Genomic DNA, 27583 nt, shown 5'->3' with positions numbered 1-27583 from the left:
TTCCTATTCTTCTAGGAACAGAAACAGATGTTCCCCCACTGAATTGCTGACGTCATAAGGCAGACTGATTTTTTACCCAGAATCAAGCTTATAATTGGGAATTAAACCATTATTTTTTTTCTTGATCCCTTTCAGACCTAACTCGGTTAGGAAAGCATACCTTCAGAAATCAGTCAGAGGGCTTCTCAGTTAGTTCTGAGCCAAAAGCATTTCCACCCCATTTGTATGAATGGTGGATTGGATTGATATGAAGTGATCAATCCAAAGTCTAAGATCTAGCCACTGAAGTAGCTGAAATTGTTAAATAAAGCTTTCACTAGAGAAGCCTTCAGCCTGTCTATATTTAAAAAGAAAGATTTTTTTTTTTTTTTTTAAGGCTTTCATATTCTGTGCCCAGGGTGAAGAGCTATCGGTGCCGGCACTCCATCAGAAGGGCGTTCCTGATAGTCAGTCAGGAATGCCCTTTTTCACAGCAGTGCCTATAGCGCTGTACTGGGGAGCGGTGAGGAACACCCCCCTCCCCTCCTGATAGTACTGGTCTTTGGACGAGTACTGGGGAGACGTTCCTCCCTGCTCTCACAATACAGCGCTATAGGCGCTACTGTGAACATGAAGTTCTGTACCATGTTGTGCAAAGGTGCCAGTCCCTGCATGTACTTCATTAATACACAGGTTTTACCAGTGAAACGACCATGCTGATTTGTTGGACTCTCCAATCAAGCCCTGTATATGGAGTCCGATTTTAACTTATAATGGCCCAGAGCAGACCATTCAATGTATGCTGAAAGCATTGCAACCCGGAGCCATTGTATTTTGAGGGTTGAGGGACCACTGTATTATATTAAGCCATTCTGGCTCCTAATATGATAACATACCTCCAGAACCGGTTCCCTTCTCTTCTAATTGGCCATTGTAGTTAGCGCTCAGTATGAACATGGCTCCTGTACAGGCTGATGACAATACAGCTTGCTTTCTACAGTGGACTATCCTCCACCTGTACTATTGTTCCCAGAGCTGAAATCACATTTTTCAGGCTTCAGAGCTGCAGTCACCCTCTTTTGCATTATCTTATAAAATCCCCAGTATTATGATACACCACAGACAAGGATTTCAAGGTTTTTCATTTTTAATAGTCAAGTTACAGACAACATGCAAGTGACCTAAAATTAAATACAATGTAGAAAATAAAGCAATCTATATTACAAGAACATAAGAGACTTCTGGAAAATAAAGTGCATATCACCTAACATTGCTGAAGCCCCTTCTTCCAGCAGCTTCTCATTTCAAGTCAAATCATATTTGGCAAAGTAAGAAGGGAGAGGGGAGTAGTGATAAAGACAATGCCCTGGTATTCTGTACACACAGCTCATCGCATCATTACAATTTTTTGTCTTAATTTTTGACCAACTAGAATATGTTTAAGGTGGTTATTTATCTCGAGATGCCAGTGTGATGCATGTTACTGCTACTGTCAGATGAATGCTGCTAACAGGTAAAGCTGGAAACGCGTCTAGATCTTATGGCTCCTCCCTCTGGATGAAGGCAACATTAAAATTATGGCCATAATAAAGTTCTATGGCACTAGCCACAAAGAAAAATCCCACCATTTCTTTATAAATTTTTAATATTCGGGAAATGTAACGTTGCTGATCTATCAGTGCAGCAAGAATCTTATTTCGGACAGGAGAGCGGTCTCCAAACTGTAGCTCTTCTGACGTAGCAGAACTACTAATGTGCAGATTGTTACAACATGCAAAGACTTGTAGTTCTGCTACAGCTTGACCAAAGACATCTCAGAGGTACAAAACCAATGTGCATTTACACAAAACATTCTTACTTCATACCTTTACAGACCACATCTGCTACAGTGCAAAACACTAGACCTACATAATCTGATATCTAGAAGGGAAATTGGGGTGCTCCAGGGGAAATACAGTACAGCAGAAGGAATAGCGAGATAGTAAAGGGAAGGGGGTCAGTGCACAAAAGTTCATGGATAATCTCAATATTGGTTATAAATCCAGAATACTGAAACCTCTTTGTATAACATACAAGACCTCTCTATAACCTTCCTTCACTTACATACAAAACCCAAGACACGAGTCATTTCTTCTTCCTATTCAAATGGGGGCAAACACATCAATGTCCTATATAATAAGAAATGGCAAATAAGGTTGGAATGGGGCGAACACCAAAACCAACCTCATGAGCCAGCGCAAATCAGACTCTGGAAATGTATTAATGGACATGGAATACATTAAAGGACAATTGATAGGCAATATACATATAAAATGTGCAAACGATAATAAATACAGACATTAACACAAAAATAAACTTTTCCTTACTTAGCGTCAATATATGTGAATTATAACTGGATGTAAGTGTAATATGGACCCTGCCCGCATCAATGAATTTACTACTAAGACCAAGGTCAGAAGCAAAGGAAAGTGGCGACGAGTCCAGCGACAAAGTGAGGTTTGATCTGTTAGGTTTCCTGTGCAGGGAACATGTAAATTAATTAAATAATTAACGAACATATAACGATCATAGAAAAAAACAGTTTATAATAAGGCAACTCCACATGCTGCGCTTATCAATAATCCACGTAGCTGTAACACTACAAGTATAGCTTCTCTCCTGAACCCCATGCTACAGGTTACATAAAATAAACCTATATGTGCAAACACACACATTACATTACTTATCTTGGTTTCAGAATGTGCAGCAGAATTGCGAGTGCAGCTCTGGAGTAGAAATCTCTTGATTGGAAGACCCTTAACCACCGTAATAATCTGTTAGGTGGAAGGGACCACAAAGCTGGGATTGTCCAAACTAGATAACTTAGTGATGTCTGTGGTTAGATTTACAAGGGTTCCTGGTTTTATGTAAATCTTGGTATAATGAGAATTTCTGCATCTTCCTAAGACTATAGAACTTAATTCCTCACGGTTTAAAAGATTGCTGCTTGCCATCTGCAATACCATTTGTGCATGTCCATAGGCTGGAAACGCATCCTGACCCAAAAGCTTAGGGAATTCTGGATACAATAGTAACAAAGCCTTATAGGGAGAATAACCTCAGCTCAGGTTTTCAGCAACTTGGTGTAAACATGAATATTCCCATTTACCAACAGCAAGTAGAAGTCTTAAAAATAAGGAATTGTAAACCAAAATTCTAGTTCATCATGATGTGAATTACCATTATTTACATCAAACTGGAGAACCCCTTTAAATCAATATTTGTATTATATATACTAGACAGGCCAATAAAAATAATAATCTACATGTAATCACAGACGTTACTATATTTTTTTCCATTTTCTTTTTTTTTAAACAGAATCCCTAAACTTGCCCAAAATCTGACCACAGAACCAGTATGCACCATACAACAGGACAGAATAAAACAGGGACAACATAAACCTGATGCCCTTCATTCGAACCATAAATAAACAACGTTGCTTTCCACCTTTCTGTTTCACTAACCAAGCATTTTAGCCAAAGCTGCATTTTCAGATCTTTTTGGGCCCTCAACACTTTCTCAGCATCCTTCGCAGCAGTAGAGAGTGACATAGAGCTGCATACAGTTTGCGAGCCTAGAGATGGCAGTGATCAAAGAGTATACAAGTCCTGGATAGTTCATGTAAACTATACAATATAATATTTTAGAAGGTAGATACCACAGCTGATTATCAGTGCGGTAGACGAGATTTCGGGAAGCATGACGTTACGCAGAAAGTGGATGCGATTACAGAAATTCCCATTCATTGGCATTTCAACAGCGAAGACACATCAGCTCTGCTCCAGGTACTGGTGAGTGAACATATTGAGTTCGCTGTCCAACCAGCCAGCCTTATTTCTGGAAGAACAACAAAAACATCTCAGATAAGATAACAACTGACAGGTTTAACATTACACAGATCATTAGTAAATCACTTTTATACAGTGGATATTTTCTTTCTCTGCCTCAAAAACAGAGATGTAAAAATCAGTTCTATTTGTTCAGCCACCAGGTGGTAAATTTTATGCAGGGGAATGGAAGCTGTATATAAGTGTAGACTAGTTTCTGCCCATGACGTCATCTGTGTGTTGTTGGCGTCAATCATCCGCCTATATTCAGCAAACTGCTGCTGTCAATGATCCACCTGCACTGGCGTTTCTGCAGCTCTCAAGCTGGCCTGCCGTTGAACTTGTTCCTCATACCATGAATGTTCCGGCATCTCAGTAGCTCGCTGGGACGCCATATAATGAGCTTGTTGTTGGCATCGATGATCCGTCTGCTCCGGTGTTTCAGCAGCTTTAAAAGCCACTTGACGCCTAGCTTGTTCAATCCTCCTCAGCTCCGCTTGAGGAGAAGTCTGTTGACTTCAGGCTAATGTCATAACTCTCGTTTTTTGAGAATTTTTCAACAAATTAAATTTTCTTTTTCCCGGCATGATTAAAATTGGGAAACTGCAATTTGGATTAAAGGAGTTTTTCCATCTCAGTGCGTCAGCACAATGCCTAGAGTTTATCTTCCCCCCTCCTCCCTCTGACTGAACAGAACACTTATGCAGATCATATAATAAGAATGGACTCAATGTTATCTGTGCATTTACATAGAGAGATAACAGACCAGGTTTTATCATCAAAGTGCAATTAACTGATAGTCCTGCTAGCAAGAGCAGTTTAATATAGTATATGAACATAAATTCATAACAGTCGTGAAGCCATGTCATTTACCAGGATAAAAAGTAGCCTGTGTGTTAATCAGGGTTACAAACTATGTGCCAAATTTCATCCAAATCCGTTCAGCCAACATCCAAACCTTCACATTTATAATATTAGTATATATATATATATATATATATATATATATATATATATATATATATATATATATATATATATATATTAGTATAAATAGGATAGGAAGGATTAGTGGGATAGGATAGGATAGATCGCCCACTCTAGTGCTAGTAACAAAAGTCCACATTTTTACATTTGAGTTAGTGGGAAGAAATTCCAAAAGACATGTCTACCTTAATAACTTCGCTCTGCTCTGCAAACTGTCCAGGATTTCAATCTTTTTATTCAGCGCTGCTATGTCCTGTTCTAGGTTTTCTCGAGTGATATCCACCTGCTGACACAAGTGAGCGAATGTCCCAGAAAGTTCCCTGTGAGTAGAGAGAAAATTAGAAATACTCAGCAAGCAATACTGCATTCAGCTGAAGGTTTGCTTCTACAGGAGGCGGTAAATTTATAGGCAAATTACTTTTCACCCAAGATGGATGAAAGAAAAAACAAAAGAAACAAAAAGAAAACCACATTTGTCTTCAAAACAAGATTTAAGCTATGTATACAATGCTATTACATATCTCGTGATAATCCTGAGTTATGTCCTTTAGTATACTCCAGAGCTATACTCTATATTCTGCTGGAGTCAAAGCTGAAATCTCCCAGCATTCCTTTCTGTTGTCTGTACACAGTTTGCTCTTGTAAATTAAAGTCTGGTGTCATCTGTACACCTTCTACATTATATGATTGATGGTACAGTGCCTAGTAATACTCCAGATCTGGAGTATATGGCTTAGGAGAAACTACAATAGGAGCCGCTGTTGAAATAGCAAAGCATAGTAAATGATAACAGCACTACCATTTAAATAAAAGATGTGAACCTAGACTAAAGCAGGATCAGTAAAGAATAAGTAATACATGTTTACAGGACTCCACCATCAGAACAGCGAGTGCAGCTGTGGAGTATAACATGGGATGTAACTCAGGAACACAACAGAATACACAACAGTGTAATGTATATACAATATGGGGGAGATTGGATAACACAAGTCTTCATTACCCCATCGTAGGCAGAAACCTTGTATACCAGAAAACTGACTTATTAAACAGTGAGTGGTGCTCTGGAGCAGAATACAGGCAGTGACTTCAGATCAGAAGATGGTAATGTCAAGGATTTACATAAGTGGATTAAGTAATTCAATATGTAAATGCTGAATTTTCTGTTTAAAGCCTATAGCCACATGTAAATGAAAATACTGAACTCACTGTTGTACTTGGTGACTGCAGTTGGAGCCGGTGTAGCTAACAATCAGCTGCAACTTCTCAGCGGCGTAGTCCACAAACTGACGTTTAAAGGCTCTTTCCTTGGCTTTAGTAGTCCAAGTGAGTCGCTCATATACATACAAAAGACCATATAGGCCAAAAGACAAAGCAATGAGACGCCATCCCACAGCTTTCCAGACCTAAAATAGGAGCAGGAAACAGGAAGTATTAATATAAAGACTATGAAATGATTTATGGCACATAGCAAACGTACAAATTTCATCTGAGATCTGGCTGCAGCACCTGCAGAGAATCTCATGAACGGAAACTTAGCTAAATGGTGACACGCCTGCGCTTCCCAATGCATCAATTTTCAACTGTTATGGTCCCTAACGCTAAGTTCACACCTGCGTTCAGCACTCCGATCTGTGCTTTCCGTCTTCTACATGCAAGACGACGGAAAGCACAGACCGGGTCCGGCCGTGAGCGGCGGTGAGCGTTTTATGCTCCCCGCTGCAAAACTGTTTTTTTTAATCCGGACACAGAGTGCAGCATTTCCGACTCTGTGTCCAGATTAAAAAACCCGGTTTCGCGGTGGAGAGTGTAAAACGCTCACCGCCGCACAGCTTTCTCACCCATTCAAATGAATGGGTGAGAGATAGAGATGAGCGAACACTAAAATGTTCGAGGTTCGAAATTCGATTCGAACAGCCGCTCACTGTTCGAGTGTTCGAATGGGTTTCGAACCCCATTATAGTCTATGGGGAACATAAACTCGTTAAGGGGGAAACCCAAATTCGTGTCTGGAGGGTCACCAAGTCCACTATGACACCCCAGGAAATGATACCAACACCCTGGAATGACACTGGGACAGCAGGGGAAGCATGTCTGGGGGCATAAAAGTCACTTTATTTCATGGAAATCCCTGTCCGTTTGCGATTTTCGCAAGCTAACTTTTCCCCATAGAAATGCATTGGCCAGTGCTGATTGGCCAGAGTACGGAACTCGACCAATCAGCGCTGGCTCTGCTGGAGGAGGCGGAGTCTAAGATCGCTCCACACCAGTCTCCATTCAGGTCCGACCTTAGACTCCGCCTCCTCCAGCAGAGCCAGCGCTGATTGGCCGAATTCCGTACTCTGGCCAATCAGCGCTGGCCAATGCATTCTATTAGCCCGATGAAGTAGAGCTGAATGTGTGTGCTAAGCACACACATTCAGCACTGCTTCATCGGGCTAATAGAATGCATTGGCCAGCGCTGATTGGCCGAATTCCGTACTCTGGCCAATCAGCACTGGCCAATGCATTCTATTAGCCCGATGAAGTAGAGCTGAATGTGTGTGCTAAGCACACACATTCAGCACTGCTTCATCACGCCAATACAATGCATTAGCCAGTGCTGATTGGCCAGAGTACGGAATTCGGCCAATCAGCGCTGGCTCTGCTGGAGGAGGCGGAGTCTAAGATCGCTCCACACCAGTCTCCATTCAGGTCCGACCTTAGACTCCGCCTCCTCCGGCAGAGCCAGCGCTGATTGGCCGAAGGCTGGCCAATGCATTCCTATGCGAATGCAGAGACTTAGTAGTGCTGAGTCAGTTTTGCTCAACTACACATCTGATGCACACTCGGCACTGCTACATCAGATGTAGCAATCTGATGTAGCAGAGCCGAGGGTGCACTAGAACCCCTGTGCAAACTCAGTTCACGCTAATAGAATGCATTGGCCAGCGCTGATTGGCCAATGCATTCTATTAGCCCGATGAAGTAGAGCTGAATGTGTGTGCTAAGCACACTCATTCAGCACTGCTTCATCACGCCAATACAATGCATTAGCCAGTGCTGATTGGCCAGAGTACGGAATTCGGCCAATCAGCGCTGGCCAATGCATTCTATTAGCCCGATGAAGTAGAGCTGAATGTGTGTGCTAAGCACACACATTCAGCACTGCTTCATCACGCCAATACAATGCATTAGCCAGTGCTGATTGGCCAGAGTACGGAATTCGGCCAATCAGCGCTGGCCAATGCATTCTATTAGCCCGATGAAGTAGAGCTGAATGTGTGTGCTAAGCACACACATTCAGCACTGCTTCATCACGCCAATACAATGCATTAGCCAGTGCTGATTGGCCAGAGTACGGAATTCGGCCAATCAGCGCTGGCCAATGCATTCTATTAGCCCGATGAAGTAGAGCTGAATGTGTGTGCTAAGCACACACATTCAGCACTGCTTCATCACGCCAATACAATGCATTAGCCAGTGCTGATTGGCCAGAGTACGGAATTCGGCCAATCAGCGCTGGCTCTGCTGGAGGAGGCGGAGTCTAAGATCGCTCCACACCAGTCTCCATTCAGGTCCGACCTTAGACTCCGCCTCCTCCAGCAGAGCCAGCGCTGATTGGCCGAATTCCGTACTCTGGCCAATCAGCACTGGCTAATGCATTGTATTGGCGTGATGAAGCAGTGCTGAATGTGTGTGCTTAGCACACACATTCAGCTCTACTTCATCGGGCTAATAGAATGCATTGGCCAATCAGCGCTGGCCAATGCATTCTATTAGCGTGAACTGAGTTTGCACAGGGGTTCTAGTGCACCCTCGGCTCTGCTACATCTGATTGCTACATCTGATGTAGCAGTGCCGAGTGTGCATCAGATGTGTAGTTGAGCAAAACTGACTCAGCACTGCTAAGTCTCTGCATTCGCATAGGAATGCATTGGCCAGCCTTCGGCCAATCAGCGCTGGCTCTGCCGGAGGAGGCGGAGTCTAAGGTCGGACCTGAATGGAGACTGGTGTGGAGCGATCTTAGACTCCGCCTCCTCCAGCAGAGCCAGCGCTGATTGGTCGAGTTCCGTACTCTGGCCAATCAGCACTGGCTAATGCATTGTATTGGCGTGATGAAGCAGTGCTGAATGAGTGTGCTTAGCACACACATTCAGCTCTACTTCATCAGGCTAATAGAATACATTGGCCAATCAGCGCTGGCCAATGCATTCTATTAGCTTGATGAAGCAGAGTGTGCACAAGGGTTCAAGCGCACCCTCGGCTCTGATGTAGCAGAGCTGAGGGTGCACAAGGGTTCAAGTGCACCCTCGGCTCTCCTACATCAGAGCCGAGGGTGCGCTTGAACCCTTGTGCAGCCTCGGCTCTGCTACATCAGAGCCGAGGGTGCGCTTGAACCCTTGTGCACACTCTGCTTCATCAAGCTAATAGAATGCATTGGCCAGCGCTGATTGGCCAGAGTACGGAATTCGGCCAATCAGCGCTGGCCAATGCATCCCTATGGGAAAAAGTTTATCTCACAAAAATCACAATTACACACCCGATAGAGCCCCAAAAAGTTATTTTTAATAACATTCCCCCCTAAATAAAGGTTATCCCTAGCTATCCCTGCCTGTACAGCTATCCCTGTCTCTTAGTCACAAAGTTCACATTCTCATATGACCCGGATTTGAAATCCACTATTCGTCTAAAATGGAGGTCACCTGATTTCGGCAGCCAATGACTTTTTCCAATTTTTTTCAATGCCCCCGGTGTCGTAGTTCCTGTCCCACCTCCCCTGCGCTGTTATTGGTGCAAAAAAGGCGCCAGGGAAGGTGGGAGGGGAATCGAATTTTGGCGCACTTTACCACGCGGTGTTCGATTCGATTCGAACATGGCGAACACCCTGATAGCCGATCGAACATGTGTTCGATAGAACACTGTTCGCTCATCTCTAGTGAGAGAGACTCCTGCAGGTTTCCGTCTCCTGCTCTGTTTTATGCAGGAAACGGAAACCTGCAGAACGGAGTGCCGGGCGCAGATGTGAACGAGCCCTAACCAGTACAACACACTCAGGTACATCAGAGCTGCCCCTGTATTGGAGCCATTGTCTTAGCTCTGGTCACAAATCTCGCTTGTTCGTCTTCAGGCATATGTCTTAGATGACATGGAAAGGAGGGATGACAAACAATTGAAATTTTTAAACCAAGTCAATGGCGCCAGCAATGTCTGAAGTAGACAAGAAGGCGGTGCTAGCTAGGGAAGAGCAGTCCAAGGTGCGCCATTTAGCTCATTTGCATAAACAATAAGTCTAATTTCTACAGTTACATATCGCTTAAATCACAGAAACAATGCTCTATACACCACAGCTAATAGCTGCATATGGTCAGATCTGATGCTAGTCATTTTATCAGTATCAATCCTGTCGATAAACAAAATGGCCTTTGCCTCTTTTTGCAATACTAGTTGAGCAGCTGAAAATTAGAATACATCAGGAAAAAAAATAGAAGCATGCTAAGCTAGAGAGAGTAAATATAAGAAAATATGGAGTCACATGTTCTATGCAAAGCAGAGATTAAAGGAACCCTTGCACAACCTCCTCCCTCTAGAAGTATATGGCATATTCTGTGGATAGGAGCACTGCGATAGTCACACTTACCACTCCTCCCACTACCAAAATGCCCATGGATGTTCTGGAAGTCAGTGATGCCAATCCAGTTACCATGGAAACCATAAGTTCTTCCTGAGTCATGGCTCCCTGCTGCATCGGTGGCATGCTGGGATTCACCGGAGTCATTGCACGTGGTATCTGACAATGATAGTGATACATAAGCAAGAAGTAAATCTTTTATACAAAGGTGCTACAAAAAAACAAAACAACAAAACACTTGCTTCTACCCACCTGGTCATTATAGGCCATCAAAGCTCTGCGGCCATTCTTGGGTCCTAAGAACCTATTCACAAGCATCGTCCACCCAAGAGAGAAGTGAAATTCAACGTCTTCCTGGAAGTCGGCACACAGCTTGTCACAGCTCAGGTCATAGCTCAAGCTGAAGCTCTGTCGGGGAACCAACAAGTCGATCTGCGATCGGGTGGATGATGGTAGAAGAGGCAACAGACCATCTACATACAAAGGATTAAACAAAAGCCACTCGCTTAAATTTAACATTTCAGACTGTTTTGCATATCTGTCATTTCCAGGATTACAGATTAAGTCTCGTTCACATCTGTGCCCGGTCTCTGTTCTGCAGGTTTCCTGCACAAAACAGAGGCAGGAAAAGGAAACCTGCAGGACTCATTCATACCCATTCATTTGAATGGGTTTGAAAGATGTCCAGCAGTGAGCGTTTTATGCTCTCCGCCACGAAGCCGGTTTTTTAAAATCGGACACAGAGTCGGACATGCAGTACTTTGTGTCCGATTTAAAAAAAACGGTTTTGCGACGGAGAGCATAAAACGCTCACCACCACTCACGGCCGGACCCGTTCTGACAGCTTTCCGTCTTCTGCATGCAGAAGATGGATAGCTGAGAACAGAGACCCAAACGCTAGTATGAACCTAGCGTAACAAACAAATTCCACATATGTATGTTTTGTTAGTCATGTGTTTATTTCTTTTTTTTTTTTTTTTATAAATTATTTGTTTATGAATACAAAATGAACAAAGAGAGATACAGAGCACAACATCGCTCAATTTGGAACCAGAACAGAGGGGCTGTTTATCTATTTCATCTGCCTGTATTCCACTGTGCGTAAGGAACCCATGAAGTGGAATAGTTGGAGTAATATGAAACTGCAGGATCAGACTACGCAAGATTTGTTTTTAGTCTGTAACATTGAAAACACATACATGTGCATAGGTGCTGTATATGGTAGATTTTTAATCAAGATTCTTGGCCTGGTACTGACCCTGAAGACATAAATCTTACCGATCATCTCCTGCTGGGTGGTGTGCAGGGAAACAGAAATTGTGCTGGAGCAGCGATCAGACAGGTTTCTGCCCAAACCTTCCTCTATGTGTCGATGGAGCTCCTGTACGGGGGGCATGAAAGTAGTAAGGAAATGTTAGGACAAGAGGAGACAACAAGACAACAACTGATGAAATCAGAAAATTTCTCACGTTTTTGTAAACTTTAAGAACCACAGATGATGGATGAAACTCCATTTGGAAGTCATCAACAAGTACAGAGAGGCGGCGGATCTCCTCAGCCATGGCATTTGACACCTGAAATAGCCAAGATATATAAGCAACAAAGAAATACCACATGTCCCTGCCCCATCCATGATGCCACCTGTGAAGTGAGCATGCTTCTACCAGTAAATATACTGCTCCCGTCATCTATACACCCGTAAAGTATATAGTTTGTGGTGTCCAGAGACTCAGTTTCCGGCATACGTTTTCTCACCTGGTGTTCCACTTCGTCTGTGATCTGCTTGATTTTCATCCTGTAATCCTCTGTCAGCAGCTCCAGTTGTTTCTCAATGAATTCTAATCGGTCCCTGAACTCCTCCCGCTTTTCAAGGCAGTAAACTCTGAAGAGGTTTTATAGTATTTACATGACAGACATGAAACAAGACAACTTTTGCTGCAATCTGATAGGAGCGGCGTCTTTGTTGCTTTAATACAGCACACTCACCTCTGCTCCTGGGCAGCCACATGCACAGACTCCATGATCTGGCGCAGAACCTCCGCTATGTGCTTTGCTCTCATTGTATGCTGCTCAAATTTGGTCTTTACAGCTGATTGACTGATGCATTCCTGCCAGAAAGATACAAAAGAATTTTATTGTTTTTTAGGCTCATGAACTTGCCTAAGGTGTAGACCTAAGAGTAGTGTGCCAATGGCTACTCCCTTCACTTTATATTACTTACAATACAAAAGTGGGAGGTGCAGGCTTTGACCTGCTTGTTGCCAAAAAGTAAGCTATGTATTGTACTTTATTTTTTAATTTTATTGAAACGCAATTTTTCGATTGTACTTTATCAGCAATTTCTCATAGTTTTCCAGATAATTACTAGAAGTTATTGAATAGAAATCTTCTTTCCAGGTGCAGAAAATCTGTCTTTTCATCCTTGCTTAAAGTGTAACTACCTTTTAATAGTTTTTCAATATTGTCAGGAGGTATTTGATGAATATTTGTGTAGCATACTTAACAGGGGTTGGCCAGGAATTACAATTTTCTGCAAGGAGGGCAGGGATGGTGAATAAACCAAAAACATGCTCGCCTGTCCCTGGTGTCTCCCACTACAGTCCGGTCCAGTGGCAACATGGGGTTTGTTCTGGTTGAAGTCCTTACTGCACATTACTGCTCAGGACAATCGGTGGCCTAAGGAGAGGAACCAGTGAAGTCACGGGTGACATATGTGAGCGACACCCGGGTCCTTTACTTAGGCTGCTGACTGGCCTTATTCAGCAAGGACTCCTGCTGGAACAACCCATGGGATGCCACTGGACTGGACAACAGTGTAAGCCACCAGAGCATCGGAACAGGTGAATATGTCTCCCTCCCCATTCACTCCCTGCAGAAAACAGTCAGTCATTCTTGGACAACCCCTTTAATTAACCTATGTAAATACCTTTTAATAGAAAACAGACAATAAAGTTCCCACTAAGGGCTAGTTCACACAGGGCCAAAGGGGCGGATTTTGACATCGGAATCCACATCATAATCCGCCCCTTTACAATGGTGGTCTATGGAGACCACTAGCGTTCTTTTTTCCGCTATTGGCAACTGCCGATAACTGAAAAAAAGAAGCAAGCTTCCCTTTTATTCAGGCGGATTCTGCGGCTCGCGGAGCCGCGGCTTCCACCTGGCAGCCGCAACCTCCGGTGTCGGCCCATTCATTTGAGCCGACTCCGGGGCGGGGGAAGTCGCGACCACGACATTGTGGCAGGCGGGTTTTGACCATATTTTGACTTGGCTCCCCGAGTCAAAATATGGTCAAAACTCGCCCCATGTGTGAACAAGCCCTAAGAGTATGAAGAGCTGTAACCTTTGCCAAATAAAGATTGTCAAAATAAATGGCTGCATATCCTTTTTTATGCAACCTAGAAAGAAGATTCTCAGCTTTCACGTGCTGCCAAGACTGCAGTATTTTTCCCAGATAGCACACTGATCCATTCATTTCTATGGGCCCATACACATGGCTGTGAATTACATGGTCACGTGTGCGGGACGACAGTCCAGGCTGCAAAATATAGAACAGGTCCTATTCCTATTCTATTTTGCGGCCCTGCTTCCATGGCTCCTATTCATTTAATGAAAGGGGGCACAGAAGCACGATCGGTGCATGTGCAGAGCTCAACGGACATCGTAAACGGCCTTACTATGAGCAAAAATACTAGTTAAAAACAGTTGGGAGTGTGACTTTTTTAAACCCAGTATGAACTGTCGTGTAGAAAGCTCAAATTCCCAGCTATGTTTTTAGCTAGTGATACCTCAGGTTATTTTAAAATGTTATAGCCTGTTTTCTATTAAAAAGTTAAATAGTTCAAGTAAGTCTATTACATAAATGTTCAACCAACAGCAAAAAAAAAAAAGAAGAAGCTGTAAATAGTATATGATTATGAGTTTCATAGTCTTGAAGTGAACAAATTCCAAACTTCTAAATCACCACTGGCAAGCAAAGATCTTGAAAACCATGTAAGTTTCAAAACAGTCTGTTTATTTGCCATGACCCAGAATACTCCTTCATGCTGAAGACGTACATGAATATTTTGTTACTTTTTCGGTGAAGACTTTGCTCAATTTTATTGAACTTGAAACACTGAATGGTTTAACAAGAAATGAAAAAAAAAAAAAAGAAAAAAAAAAAAAAAGAAGAAAGGAATTATACTGCTCTTTCTTTGGCTCAAAACAATCCAGCAAAAATCAGCATTAAAAAAAAAAAATATATGCATCTGTCTCTTTGACTTTACGGACTTGACAAATGAATAAAATACAGCCCCTGTATGTAGGTATCATGCCGAGAAATGCTTCAGAAGTGGAAGAGATAATGATTTTATCAACAGAAGCGAGAGAATGTTATTAATAATAAGTCCTTAATACCGTACCTCAAATCTTCTCTCAAAGTTCTGAAACTCAAACATTCTAACTTGGAAACCTTCAGCTAAAGCGCCACCTACAGTGAGTAAGGAAACCATTAACCATCTGAGTCGAGAAACAGAAAACAATCATCCTACAAAATACCCAGTATTAGAGATGAGCGAGTACTGTGCAGATCAGCCGATCCGAACAGCACACTCGCATAGAAATGAATGGACGTAGCTGGCACGCGGAGGGTTAAGCGGCCGGCCGCCGTCAAAGAGGAAGTACCAGGTGCATCCATTCATTTCTATGGTGCGTGCTGTTCGGATCGGCTGATCCGAACAGTACTCACTCATCTCTACCCAGTATGGCCATTGATCACAAAGCTCACGATCTAACACATGCCAAATAACATGGTAGGTTGATTATGAACAATGGCTGAATGGATGGATAATAATGTATATAAATAAGAAATCTGTGTAATGCAGGACGGGTTCTTCAAAAAGACTAATGCTCGTGTAACTCTGCTCATCACTCTACCCAATACACGAGGATGCTGAATATGAAACGACTACCCTTCTCTACCATATAGATAGATTGGAGAGTCTCTTTAACCTCAGCACAATGCTAAAGAATAGCATTGCTAAGTTCATAGAATACATTGATTTTTCACAGAAAAACACTTCCCCATATGGCTATAAACATTAGGTTCATTGACATACTGTTTACAATACCTCCTTCTGGCATTCCTTGAGCCTTCTGTATCCTGGCATTAAGAACTTCCTTGGCAGACACAAAGAAAATGCGATCTCCTGCTTGGGTTCGATCCAAGACTCCAAGCTCATCCACCAAGAAACTGGTGCATCGCTCCATGTGCTGACGCCGCACCTGCAGAGAAAAGAGCAGTATTTGACAAGTAAATGTCTGCAAAGAACCACATAAAACTGACAACAGAAAAGAGAAGTAGCCAGTCAGCAAAGTCCCTAATAAGACAAGGATAATGTCTAACCTTGACAACTAACGGTAGGAGAAAAACACTAGTATTACATCACAGTACGTTATAGCATGTCTCTAGGGATGGGGCTTAGGGAGGGTTCACACCAGCGCTCAATCTCCGGTTTGCAGGTTTCCGTTTCCTGCCCGAGAAACTGGACAGGAGACTGAAACCTGCAGTCAGTTTTCAAACCCATTCATTTGAATGGGTTTGGAAAGTGTCCGGCCGTGAGCGCCTGTGAGCGTTTTGTGCTCTTCGCGGCGAAACCGGGTTTTTTAAACCGGACACAAAGTTGGACATGCAGGACTTTGTGTCCGTTTAAAAAAAAAACAAAAAAAAAACAAACAAAAAGACAAAAACAGTTTCGCCACAGAGCACAAAACGCACACAGGGGCTCACGGCCGGACATTGTCTGCCAGGTTTCCATCTTCTGTCGGTAGAAGACAGAAAACCTGAAAGCGGAGGCCGCGGCGCAGATGTGAATCAGGCCTTACACTAGGTTCACACTAGCGCCCGGAGTCCGTTCAGAGCTGTCGGCGTCGGAAACCTGCAGGACTCTTTCAAACCCATTCATTTCAGGCATTCCTGACAATGCTAGCGGGACCAACTGAACATCTTATGTGTTTGACAGGGTCATAACTCTTCGCCAACATCAGGGGTCAGGAAAAGAAGGACCTGGCATGTTAAACTTTCACATGCTCAATCCTACCATTCCTAGGGGACCTTCACTGCCACCTGAAGTGTCTGGCAGCAGCTTACTCCCTTCTCCCTACTGAGCATTCACACATGCTCGGCATTCAGTTGACAGCCATCTCAAGTGCATCTCAGCTGTAGTTTTTGGCAGTATAGTCAATGTTGGATTACTGGTTTGATCTCCTGTTTTTACCTGGCACATTGATCATGCAGATGACTAAGCATGCTGCTATAGTTAATATCCTAGACATGCCACAGTGAGGTGTGGTCAGAATAGAAACAGTAACATAACTGGCAGAGATTAACAAGAGTCTTAGTACACTCCCATTACATGACTGAGCTGTGAATGTGTTCTAGGTGCTGCCTCAGTGAAAGCCCCCCCCCCCAAAAAAAAAATGCAGCTGAGTGTACAAAACAAATGGAAAGGCTTCCGACTGTATGTAAACTTATAGGATGGTGCAGTATATATGCAAGAAATACAAAAATAATACACTCTGCAATACAGATACTAAGAGATTTCAGTGATGAAGCCTGGAGAATAGTGAGTGCAGCTCTGAAATATAATATAGGATGTAACTTAGGAGGAGTACCTGGTAAGAAATCTCCACTTATTATAAAGATGAGCTCGTTATGGAAATCATAAGATAGTAGACATAAACTTTCAGACCCCTGAAGTTTAAGGTAATGTAGCAAAGCTTCTGCAGTGTTGCCTCTAAAATGTTCAATAGGATAAGCAAATAATTGCTATTCCTCACTGCAGGGTTGTAAAGAGATTCTGCTCGGACGGGCTACAATGGTTTATAGTGACAAATCTATTTCCGAGTATATGTTATATTCCCAGTTACTGAGCCATAGAGAAGCTGCAGATGCACCACTAGGCAGGGAAAACTACAATGCTATGGCAGCTAGCCCATTTGTGTTAATCAAGTTTTCAAGAACGAGATAAAATGTTCCAATCAGTCTTAAGTGTCTCCCCCTCTCACCTCATCCATATACTCTGGCTCTGACGCAGATGCATCCCATCGGTTGTTCAGGATAAAGATGTTTGGTCGGGAGAGACGTTCGTTGACCTTGTGGAAAAACTGCTTTTCCTAGGGCACAAAAAACACAAGTAAATATAACACTGTGCAGAGGGACCTGCTATAGGAGGTGATCATGGTGACTGGGAAATTCTGGACACTTACTGTTTGCATAAGGGTGGACTCAGAATTTGCCACCAGGACAAATACATCAGCATCAAGGCAAAACTTATCTATCCAGCTGTCCAGTTCAGTGGTCACATCGATACCGGGGCTGAAAACAGACAAGACAGTACAGTAAATAAGAGGGACTGTGGGTATTTTATAAAATAACAAGGAATAAACAGGAAGTATGTATTTTTGGCAGTGGATTTTGAGGCGAATTCCACGTCAAAATCTGCTGCCAAAAAACTCTGTGTGAATAGACCCTAAGATATCTGGCAAAAAAGTTATCAATTTTTTTTTAATTTTTTTTTAAATACGAATTGCCTGGGGATCTGAAGACTACTGTACAATATGACAGTCTTCATAAATATACCCCAATGAGTCACATGCTGAGGTCAGTATATAATGTATCCTGCACAGGGGCAGTAGTTCACACTGCAATAGAAAAAATAAAGCTTATTCATTGTAGTTTTTTAAGAAATCTCCTTGCAGGGGAAGGATCACAGTTTGAATGAAAAGCTGCCCCGGCCATGTAATGTTGGAACAGTTGCATTGCTTTCTACACAGAAAAGATAAAAAAAAGAGGTAGGGCTATATAAAGTGGCCACTGATCAGCTGAAACATAGCAAAAACCCATATTAGAGATTGTAAGACACAAAGCAAAATCGGAACACAAAATAAAAGTAAATATATCAGTTCCATTATGTATTCTACGCCCTATAAACACATGTCCTTACCACAAAAAGCGCAAACACAAACGAGGGTAAGTATGACATAATAAACACACTAATAATAAAAATCTCAAAAAATCTTTATTATAATAATTAAACACATACACAAAATAGGACGATGTAAAGAAAGCAAATGTACACATACACAAATGGGTATAATGGATGCCACAGCAAATACTGGTCCCTGTGAATACTGCTAGTTTCCCTCATGAGCCATGAAAAAGTACAAAGTACACACTCTCGTATTATGTATTGAAATTCACATAGGTGAGTGTTACCATCATAAACAACTATATAGGACACAGATATAAATTCTGACTCCCTTTTATGTTCACCCCTAAGGATGAACAATAGATATTATAATATCAAAGACTACAGGTCCTATTAAGATATATCTTACTTCCTGTATACAAAGAGCGGCGCATACATTGCCCTCAGAGGTCTAGTGACCACCATATGTTAGAAGAAAGACATGTTGCAAGTGCAAGAAGATTAGTATAGACACTCACCCATGGGGAAGGTAATCAGCAGATCACCAGGGACGGGCACCCACTACCCAAACCCGTTGGGTAGTGGGTGCCCGTCCCTGGTGATCTGCTGATTACCTTCCCCATGGGTGAGTGTCTATACTAATCTTCTTGCACTTGCAACATGTCTTTCTTCTAACATATGGTGGTCACTAGACCTCTGAGGGCAATGTATGCGCCGCTCTTTGTATACAGAAAGTAAGATATATCTTAATAGGACCTGTAGTCTTTGATATTATAATATCTATTGTTCATCCTTAGGGGTGAACATAAAAGGGAGTCAGAATTTATATCTGTGTCCTATATAGTTGTTTATGATGGTAACACTCACCTATGTGAATTTCAATACATAATACGAGAGTGTGTACTTTGTACTTTTTCATGGCTCATGAGGGAAACTAGCAGTATTCACAGGGACCAGTATTTGCTGTGGCATCCATTATACCCATTTGTGTATGTGTACATTTGCTTTCTTTACATCGTCCTATTTTGTGTATGTGTTTAATTATTATAATAAAGATTTTTTGAGATTTTTATTATTAGTGTGTTTATTATGTCATACTTACCCTCTTTTGTGGTTTGTGTTTGCCATATTAGAGATTGCCAATTTATGGTGAACCCACTTTCTTTCTTTTTTTTTAAACAGATTAATAAAAGAGGAAGATTTAACCAGCACAGGTTTTCATTCACTGGAAATAAACAATGAATATTCCCATTAAATTACTACAGGCAGAGATCTCGATCAATTCTAGAGAACAACTATGTTACTAGTACAAGGTGTTCTGTACTATTATTATAGTGATCACTGCTGATCTGGATGAGAAGTCCTGAGACAATTATTCTTGTAATAACTATTCTTGGTACTGTACAAACTTGCCTTTATCTGACAGCCGTCTCTGCCCTTAACCACCTCCACCCATGCCCATCCCAGTTCTTCACCTATGATCTACAGTTTTAAAAGCTTTAACATTATATAATCTTTATTGAGAACAAATAATCTAAAAGTAACCTATAGCTGATAATACTATACCTGCCCTCAACGGAACTGAGGAGACCACAAAAGCCAGTTTCTTATTTTATAGCAGCCATTTATAACCTACCCAGTCATCATAGCGTTCCATTGTCACCCAGGAATCACACAGATGCACAGCCCCCTCCCCACGGCCATACATTGGGTCCTCCTATGATGTATGACACTGTCGTGATTTATTACAGGGATATATTACATAATGATAACTGGAGTGATGCACTTTGTTTTATTGAGAATTGTAAAAACTTATATTGATACAATAACAAGGCATGAGATCAGCAATTGTTACCTGTCCATCAGCACAAGGTCATCCTTCAACAGGGGACATTTGGAATTAGGCCACATAACACTGACCAAGGATCCAGAATCCAGAAGTTCATCCTGATGAAGAGCATGAGCCAGTTGCATTACCGTCTAAAAGGAAAGGGGAGGATTTGGATTAAAGAGACACCATTTTTGGCAAAAGAAAAAAAAAAAGTTATTGCTGTGAGAACCAAAACATATATACTGTATATATAGATTATTACAAGATTTCTTCTCACTGTCAACAATTGGAAAAATTGAAAGACTGAAAGGTAACCCCTGACTTGTTCCTGCCTATACAACTACAATCTCTGCATCTGCGGAAGTATCATATTTTCAGGTAATGTTCCCAGTAACATAAATTAGAGTATACCGTGTTTCCCCGATAGTAAGACACCCCCGATAGTAAGACGTAGCGCGGGTTTTAGGGAGGTCGGTTAATGTAAGACATACCCCGAAAGTAAGACATAGTGGGACTTTCGGGGTAAAAAGAATGTAAGACACTGTCTTACTTTCGGGGGGGCTTGTTACTACTGTATCGGGGAAACATGGGGCTCCGCTGTGCTGTGAGAGCCGGGGGGGAACTCCCCGGCGTTCCCCCCGGCTCTCACAGCACAGCGCTGTGAAGAAGGACTTTGCCGGCGGCCGCTTAACCCCACGCGTGCTAGCCGCTTCTATTCATTTCAATGGCACGCTTCCATTGAAATGAATGGAAGCGCTCGGCACGCGAGGAGTTAAAGGGATTCTTCCATTAAAAGAAGTTCTTTCCTCTTACCACGTCGGAATAGCCTTAAAAAAGGCTATTCGTCTCCTACCTGTTGCCATAGCCAGCGCCGCCTTCTTCCTCAGCTGCGTCCGCCCCTTCTGTGTCCCCGTCGGGCCTCATGGATGACGCATGCGCAGTCGGCTCTAACAGGCTCTCGCAGCCAGAGCCGACTGCGCATGCGTCATCCATGAGGCCCAAAGAAGAGACAGACGGGGTGGACGCAGCTGAGGAAGAAGGCGGCGCTGGCTATGGCAACAGGTAGGAGACGAATAGCCTTTTTTAAGGCTATTCCGACGTGGTCAGAGGAAAGAACTTCTTTTCATGGAAGAACCCCGTTAAGCGGCGGCCGCCGGCAAAGTCTGCCTGCCGCTTCCATACATTGCAATGGGAGCGCGCTATTCAAATAGTATTCGCGCATCTCTAACTTCAATTGTAAGAAGTTACAATTGAAGTTAGAGATGAACGAATACTATTTGAATACCACGCTCCCATTGCAATGTATGGAAGCGGCACGCAGACTTTGCCGGCGGCCGCCGCTTAACTCCTCGCGTGCCGCCTCTTCAATCCATATGATTGATGATGATGATTAGGGGGTGGGGGGTGGGGGGTGGTTGTTTTTCGCAATATAAGACATACCCCGAAAGTAAGACATAGTGGGACTTTTGGGGGTAAAAAGAATGTAAGACACTGTCTTACTTTTGGGGAAACATGGTACTTTATCATTGACAGCAAGCAGAGATCTGGAAATGATGTGATACTAAGACACAAAGCATTCACACCTGCTCGACCATATCTGACCTAGGAAGCATAATTGTATGTTCACAAGTTACCTTTACACTCTTCTTTTCTTCTGAGCCATCAGTCAGTAAATAAGCCTCATTCCCATCAGTTCCCTCAACACGTAGGAAACAGTTAGTGGTATGGCCAATTCCAGAAGGTAAGACTTTGTCCCACAGCATGGCATTAATCACACTGCTCTTTCCATTGCTGGTCCTGATGCAGAAGAAAGATATAACATAATCAGGGAAAGTGAGACAAGCGAGGCTTCAATACCTGTGCACACTGGTTTTTGGGAGCTGTAGTGGTGGCCATATTGTCCTCTCTCAAAGTCTTTATTCCCTTATTCTCTATAAGAAACCAATTCTGAAGCACCTTTTCTTTGATAGGATGTTCCTATATTATACCTACAGGAAATGTATCAATAAATTTTCTATTGATTGTTAGCCTTCCCCTTGTAAATCGGATGGGTCTTTACGGTCTGACTGTCCAATCAACTCTGTGTCACACAGTGCCGGGACACAGCTTATTGACAAGAAGAAAGCCAACTCCCAGAAGTCAATTCATTCTTACAATTTGTGAAGGAATAGCAGAGGAATTTGATAATGTGGCATTGTAAAAAACGAAGGTGCAAAGTTGTTATCTCATGGGGAATAAACATATGCACTAAAACAATCATGTCAGGAAGGTAGTTCATCTTACCTGCCAAAAAAGGCCACCTTCATGTGACGTCTGGCAAGCACTTCACTGATGCCTTTCACGTTAGTAAGATAGCCCTTGACTTCCACCACCTGTTCTTCAGAGGCAACTGGATCCAGCTCTGCATTCTGGTAGGTCTCTAAATTACCAATAACCAAACATGTTACATTCAAATACGAGATAAAGTTGTAGTGTCCTCTAACCCCCTCCCGCCGGTGACATTTTTAGATTTTCGTTTTTTGACTCCAAACTCCACATCCTTTCTTATTTTTCAGTTCTCGAAGCCATATGAGGGTTTAATGTTTGCAGGACAAATTGTTTTTCGTAATGCTACCATTTATTATTCTGTACAATGTAGCTGGAAAAAAAATTTAGATTTGAAGAAAAAGTGCGTTTCTTATGGGCTTCATTTTTGGAGCGTTCATTCTGCAGCCAAAATGACATGTCACCTGTATTCTATGTTTCCATACAAAACTTCAACAAGTGTAGTTCTTCACATCATTTAACAGCTACTGCTCCACTTATTCTAGGACAGTTGGATTTTTTTTCTTTAGCCCCTACCATTCTCGAGCAATCAATGCTATTAGTTTTGCTGCTCCATCTGCCATTTAGGCTCTGTACTGTCAGGAGGACGTGTCTGGCAGGAGCACCCCCTGCCTCACATTGCCCTTCTGACATTACATAGCTTAAAGAGGACCTTTCATATCCTAGCAATAACACTAGACTATAAGGCCTGCCTTTCAGATAGTGGAGAGATCTCGGGCCAAAACACATGACACGATATCTCCAACACTGGGGTGCATACCGGGAAAGTTGGCAGTGTGCTGAATTCATGGTTTTCTAGCGGTATATAATACCGCTTATATCTGAGGACATGACAGGTCCTCTTTAAATAGCACACTGGGCACCAAAACTAACTGCACTTGTTGCTCAGGAATGGTTAAGCCTGGAGAAAGAAATTCCAACTACGCTGGAATCAGTGGAGCAGCACCTATTAATAGATACAAAGAACTTTAATTGGTGGAGGTGGTGAAAGTGCTCTTTACTAGGAGCACCAACGTTACTGCTAAATGAATATATACCTTATACACCAATTACATCCAGAGCGGTGTTCACACATTTGTTGGAGTTGGTTAGAATAAGAATCTAATATATAATGCGCGCCACTGCACTGCATTCTGGGAAATATACAACTTTCTCCTTTTTATAAATTACATTTATATTTAATTTTTTTCTCACCCTCCAAGAAGTTGTAGCTTTCCTGGATGTAAGCCCCGAGCTGGTCGAAAATGCCATTGATTTTCTTTTTGGCAGTCACAAAGTGCTTGAGAGGAGAGGCGTTGACGTCAGCCATGTATCTCTTATCCTTCTTGTTGGAGATTTTAACTGTTGGCCGGGCAAACAGTAGGGACATTGCGCTGTGGACAGAGATACAATCAGTTAAAGGTCTGTAAAGACAAGGACGTAACAATTTTATCACACTGCACTCATATACTGACCAACTGTACACTGGACGAGGTGAGCAGACAGAGCCGAACCTTTAATACCTATCGGCAAAAGTAGATTGAATGAAACAATATAACTAGATATACATCCTTGACACATTTTTCAAGTGTTTGGGCAACACTGGGATTTTTTGGATTGGAAATAGGTCATCGGTGGGGGTCAGACTCGCCTATTAGTGTCTACAGCAGTTCTGGTCTTATTCATTCAAGGCTGCCTGGAACAAATGATTGGTGTGGGGTCACAGTGTAAGATCCCCACTGACCTATATGAGGACACAACATCAGTATGAAATATTAAGCCTAGCCTGGAAAGGGGTTTGACCAAATTAGTTTTATTATTTGTAGAAGGAAATGGTACACAGTTAAATATACTTTTTATACCCATTCCTCACAATTTTTAAGATCTCCATTTAATGTCGTTCAGCAAAACTATTCATGGTCTAATCCTAGGGACATAGTGGTCAAGAGACAGACATAGCTGCACATCTAATCACGGAAAAGGTATAACCCACATGTTGTGGTTAGGATGTGGATAAAATTTCACCACAATTGGCAACAGAGCTGCATGAGTTTTTGATGTAGAAGGCTGCCATACACATATAGTCAAATAAGGTAAGGAGACCCTGCAGGCACATACAGCCACTCATACAATCACGTACAGTATCTGTGTGGAAGGGCAGATATAATTAGCACACAGCAACGTGACCCGTCTGGAGGATTCCCAGGTACAGTTGGCGTCTGGGATTTGCCCTTCAGACATATAGATAGCAGACCTGTTACTAGGTGAAGGTTTCCGGTGTTGTCAGTAAATTGGAATGAACCTTGAGCCTGATACGGACATGTGTTCTGTGCAGCGGCACCTGTCAACCCAGACAGTACAGTCCAGTACAATCCATCTCACTCCAGTATAGGCTCTAGGCCATTCCAGGAGGGGCTTAGCCCTACACAACACAGACCAATCTGGAGCAGTTTAACCCTTCTGTAGCCTACACACAGCTTCACTGTAATGCCACAACTGGTATTGCTTATAATCAGGTTTTCCCATCTTATAAAGTGATGGCATATTGCTAAGATGTGCTTGTACTTTATGACTGGTGGGGCTCCAACCTCAGGGTCTGCTACCACTCACAGGGATGTAGGGGACAAGGTGTGGCATTTGTACGCATCCAATATAGTCTTTCCTTGTCCCTGGCCACCCAGATGTGCAGGAGAAAAACCACATCAGCATCACACCCCCATCATTTTTAGGATTCCCAGTTCTGAAACCCCCACTGATCATAAAGTGACTGCATATCCTAATGATGTAACATTATTTAATGAGATAATAGGACTATTCCTTTAATGCTTTACAATAGCCTGCAACCCAGGACACCCCCACTGTTGTGAAACTACAATTCCCAGCAAGTTCTGATGGCCATAAAGCCCTGGACATGGGGCCAATTTCAAAAGTTTCTAGGGGTATGGTATCCAATTTTATATGGGGACTGCTCTACCTGATGCTTTCTTGCAAATGTATTACCCCATAGTAGCAGTTAGATATCTGCTGTTCTTTGTTAGCCATGGAAGGCCCTGCTTCATTTCCAGAAGTAACTGAAGTGTACAAGTCTATTCTAATGCCATCTCCAATCCCTCCCCCCACATACAATCCCTGCACTGAAACTGTACATACACCTGTCACAGCAGGCTAAGGTCAGGACGGTTTACTGTCCCTGTATACGTGCACAAGTCATCATCCAGTTATATACAGCACCGTATAACGCAAGACAGGACACTGATTTCTTCATCTCCACAGCTTTGTGGTGTCAGGCGACACATACACCATAACTGGCTACAACGTACCACCACAAAGTTTCACTAAAGTCTCTCCACAAGCCAAAACAATACAGAGTATAACTAATGTGTTCATGCATCATAAACGTGTCCTATATACAATGTATCACCATAACGCTAGAATGAATTCCCACAAGCAAAAAAACAATATAGAGTAAAACATAGAAAGCATCAAATGAATGTTACAGGCAGTATGACAGGGCTGAATGCTTCCTGCGCACTGGCCTACATGCTTATATGGTGCGGAACAGAAATTATCACTATATTACTGTATAATTCCTTTAATCTGGCCTCCAAAATTTATGATAAAATGGGAACTAAACAGATTTCAGACTATTGATAATGGATGGGTTACCGGCTTTTGTAGGGGATAGAGTATAATCACTAAATCAATGGGGTCACCACTCATCACAAGATTGGGGGTTCTTCATTCAAGTCTATAGGAAAACACCCATCGTCTCTCTCCGACATTGCATAGAATTGAGTGGCGTAGCACCGCACACAAGTTACCTACCACTCCACTTATACAGGCAGAGCAGGACGCCTGTTCTTGTAATTGTTCTCGCAGTCAGACCAACACAGATCTTGCAATTATAATTAACATGTAATTAACAGAATATCCCTTTAAAGCTAGTACCAAATTACTGTCCATCCAACCAGACTGTAATTCTGAATATTTTGCACCACTTTTTAAAGAGATACCATTCAGCATGATAATACGTTTAATACACATTCCTCTGTATATGCTTATGGGAAGGCTTTCTCTGTATTTTACTAGTTCCATAATCCGGACTATCCCATAGTTAGGCATCCATCATATCCTACTGATGCCAGATTAATAGAATCACACTGTATTAGTAATTTCCATGTATAGGGGACATTGCATTTGATGTCAGAGGTTAGCACAACAACATAAATAATATGCAATGATTATATTAAGGGTGTACATATATACATGCATGATATCACACCCACCATTACAATACACTATAGGGTACTGCCCTCCAGCATAGCAAACTACTTACTTATTAGTGCCAGGAGAGTGAGCTGGTACTCATGCCACACACAGAGACCGCGCTGCCTGTATACTCCCGCTCCGCACTGCGCCCATCACCGGCCTCTGACACCTGCGCGGCCTGTGAAGGGTACACTACAGGAAGCCGCGCCTTTCACCGCAGACCCCGCCTCCCCTGCGTCTGATTGGCTTGGTGACCACAGCCCAAACACAAGAGGGATACAACCGGTCTATCGCCCTGTCTCCCGTAGTCTAGTCCTAATAAGAAAGGGAGCATGCGTGGAGAAAACTCCAAGAAAATGGCCGCTGCGTGTAACTCTTCGGAGACGGATTATAAACCTGGTTGTTTTATCTCTAGTGGTTATACATCTGGAGGTCAAAGAAGTTCCTCTCTCAGTGCTTTGTAAGGGGACGGCTCTAGAAATGTGGAACTCACGTGTGACCGGCTAGTGTCCTGAGGACAGGAATACTTCAAGACATTAGATGCAAAGTGTGTGCGATATATTGTGTCTGTGGAAGGAAATCATTATTGTCCAGACCAGAATACGCCCACAACAATCACAATGGCCACCCTACCTCATGTGGTAACCAGCCATGCCACTGCTTCCATTTTTGAAAGGGCCTCTGTAGATGAGAGGTGTAATGGGATGGGTTGCTATTGGTAACTACACCACTATCACTTTGCGCCAGGTTTGATATGTGTGTGTGCTGA

The 27583-nt window shown here is 42.6% G+C and overlaps 1 protein-coding gene across 2 annotated transcripts; it reads right to left on the bottom strand.

The window, feature by feature from the left end:
- Window positions 1-1108: 1108 nt before the first annotated feature.
- On the bottom strand, window positions 1109-27028 carry MFN2 (mitofusin 2). Of its 2 annotated transcripts, XM_075280003.1 has the most exons (19): window positions 26882-27026; window positions 24021-24068; window positions 23761-23939; window positions 22525-22660; window positions 21876-22038; window positions 20266-20390; window positions 17689-17797; window positions 17488-17595; window positions 15552-15705; window positions 14844-14911; window positions 12427-12548; window positions 12196-12322; window positions 11910-12014; window positions 11719-11821; window positions 10693-10913; window positions 10450-10599; window positions 6039-6235; window positions 5018-5152; window positions 1109-3855 (listed from the first exon to the last, which is right to left on the bottom strand). In XM_075280003.1, exons 3-19 carry the CDS (start codon window positions 23933-23935, stop codon window positions 3789-3791), a joined length of 2265 nt encoding a protein of 754 aa, XP_075136104.1. In that variant the 5' UTR covers window positions 23936-23939; window positions 24021-24068; window positions 26882-27026; the 3' UTR covers window positions 1109-3788. The 2 variants fall into 2 exon arrangements, with proteins under 2 accessions (XP_075136104.1, XP_075136103.1); XM_075280002.1 differs by lacking the exon at window positions 24021-24068 and having other exon boundaries at window positions 26882-27028.
- Between the last annotated feature and the right edge of the window lie 555 nt (window positions 27029-27583).

The sequence above is a fragment of the Leptodactylus fuscus genome, chromosome 6 (assembly GCF_031893055.1).
Source record: "Leptodactylus fuscus isolate aLepFus1 chromosome 6, aLepFus1.hap2, whole genome shotgun sequence".
In the NCBI taxonomy this organism is placed as follows: Eukaryota; Metazoa; Chordata; class Amphibia; order Anura; family Leptodactylidae; genus Leptodactylus; species Leptodactylus fuscus.
Note: the sequence above shows the minus strand (reverse complement) of the source record. Positions and strands in the feature narration are given on the sequence as shown.

Coding starts and splice junctions, on each gene's coding strand:
- MFN2 (XM_075280002.1), bottom strand. CDS start 23,935: ATGTCCCTACTGTTTGCCCGGCCAACAGTTAAAATCTCCAACAAGAAG. Junction 12,549..14,843: donor ACTTTGAGAGAAGATTTGAG/GTACGGTATTAA, acceptor TCTTTCTGGCAG/GAATGCATCAGTCAATCAGC. Junction 12,323..12,426: donor GTGGCTGCCCAGGAGCAGAG/GTGAGTGTGCTG, acceptor AAACCTCTTCAG/AGTTTACTGCCTTGAAAAGC.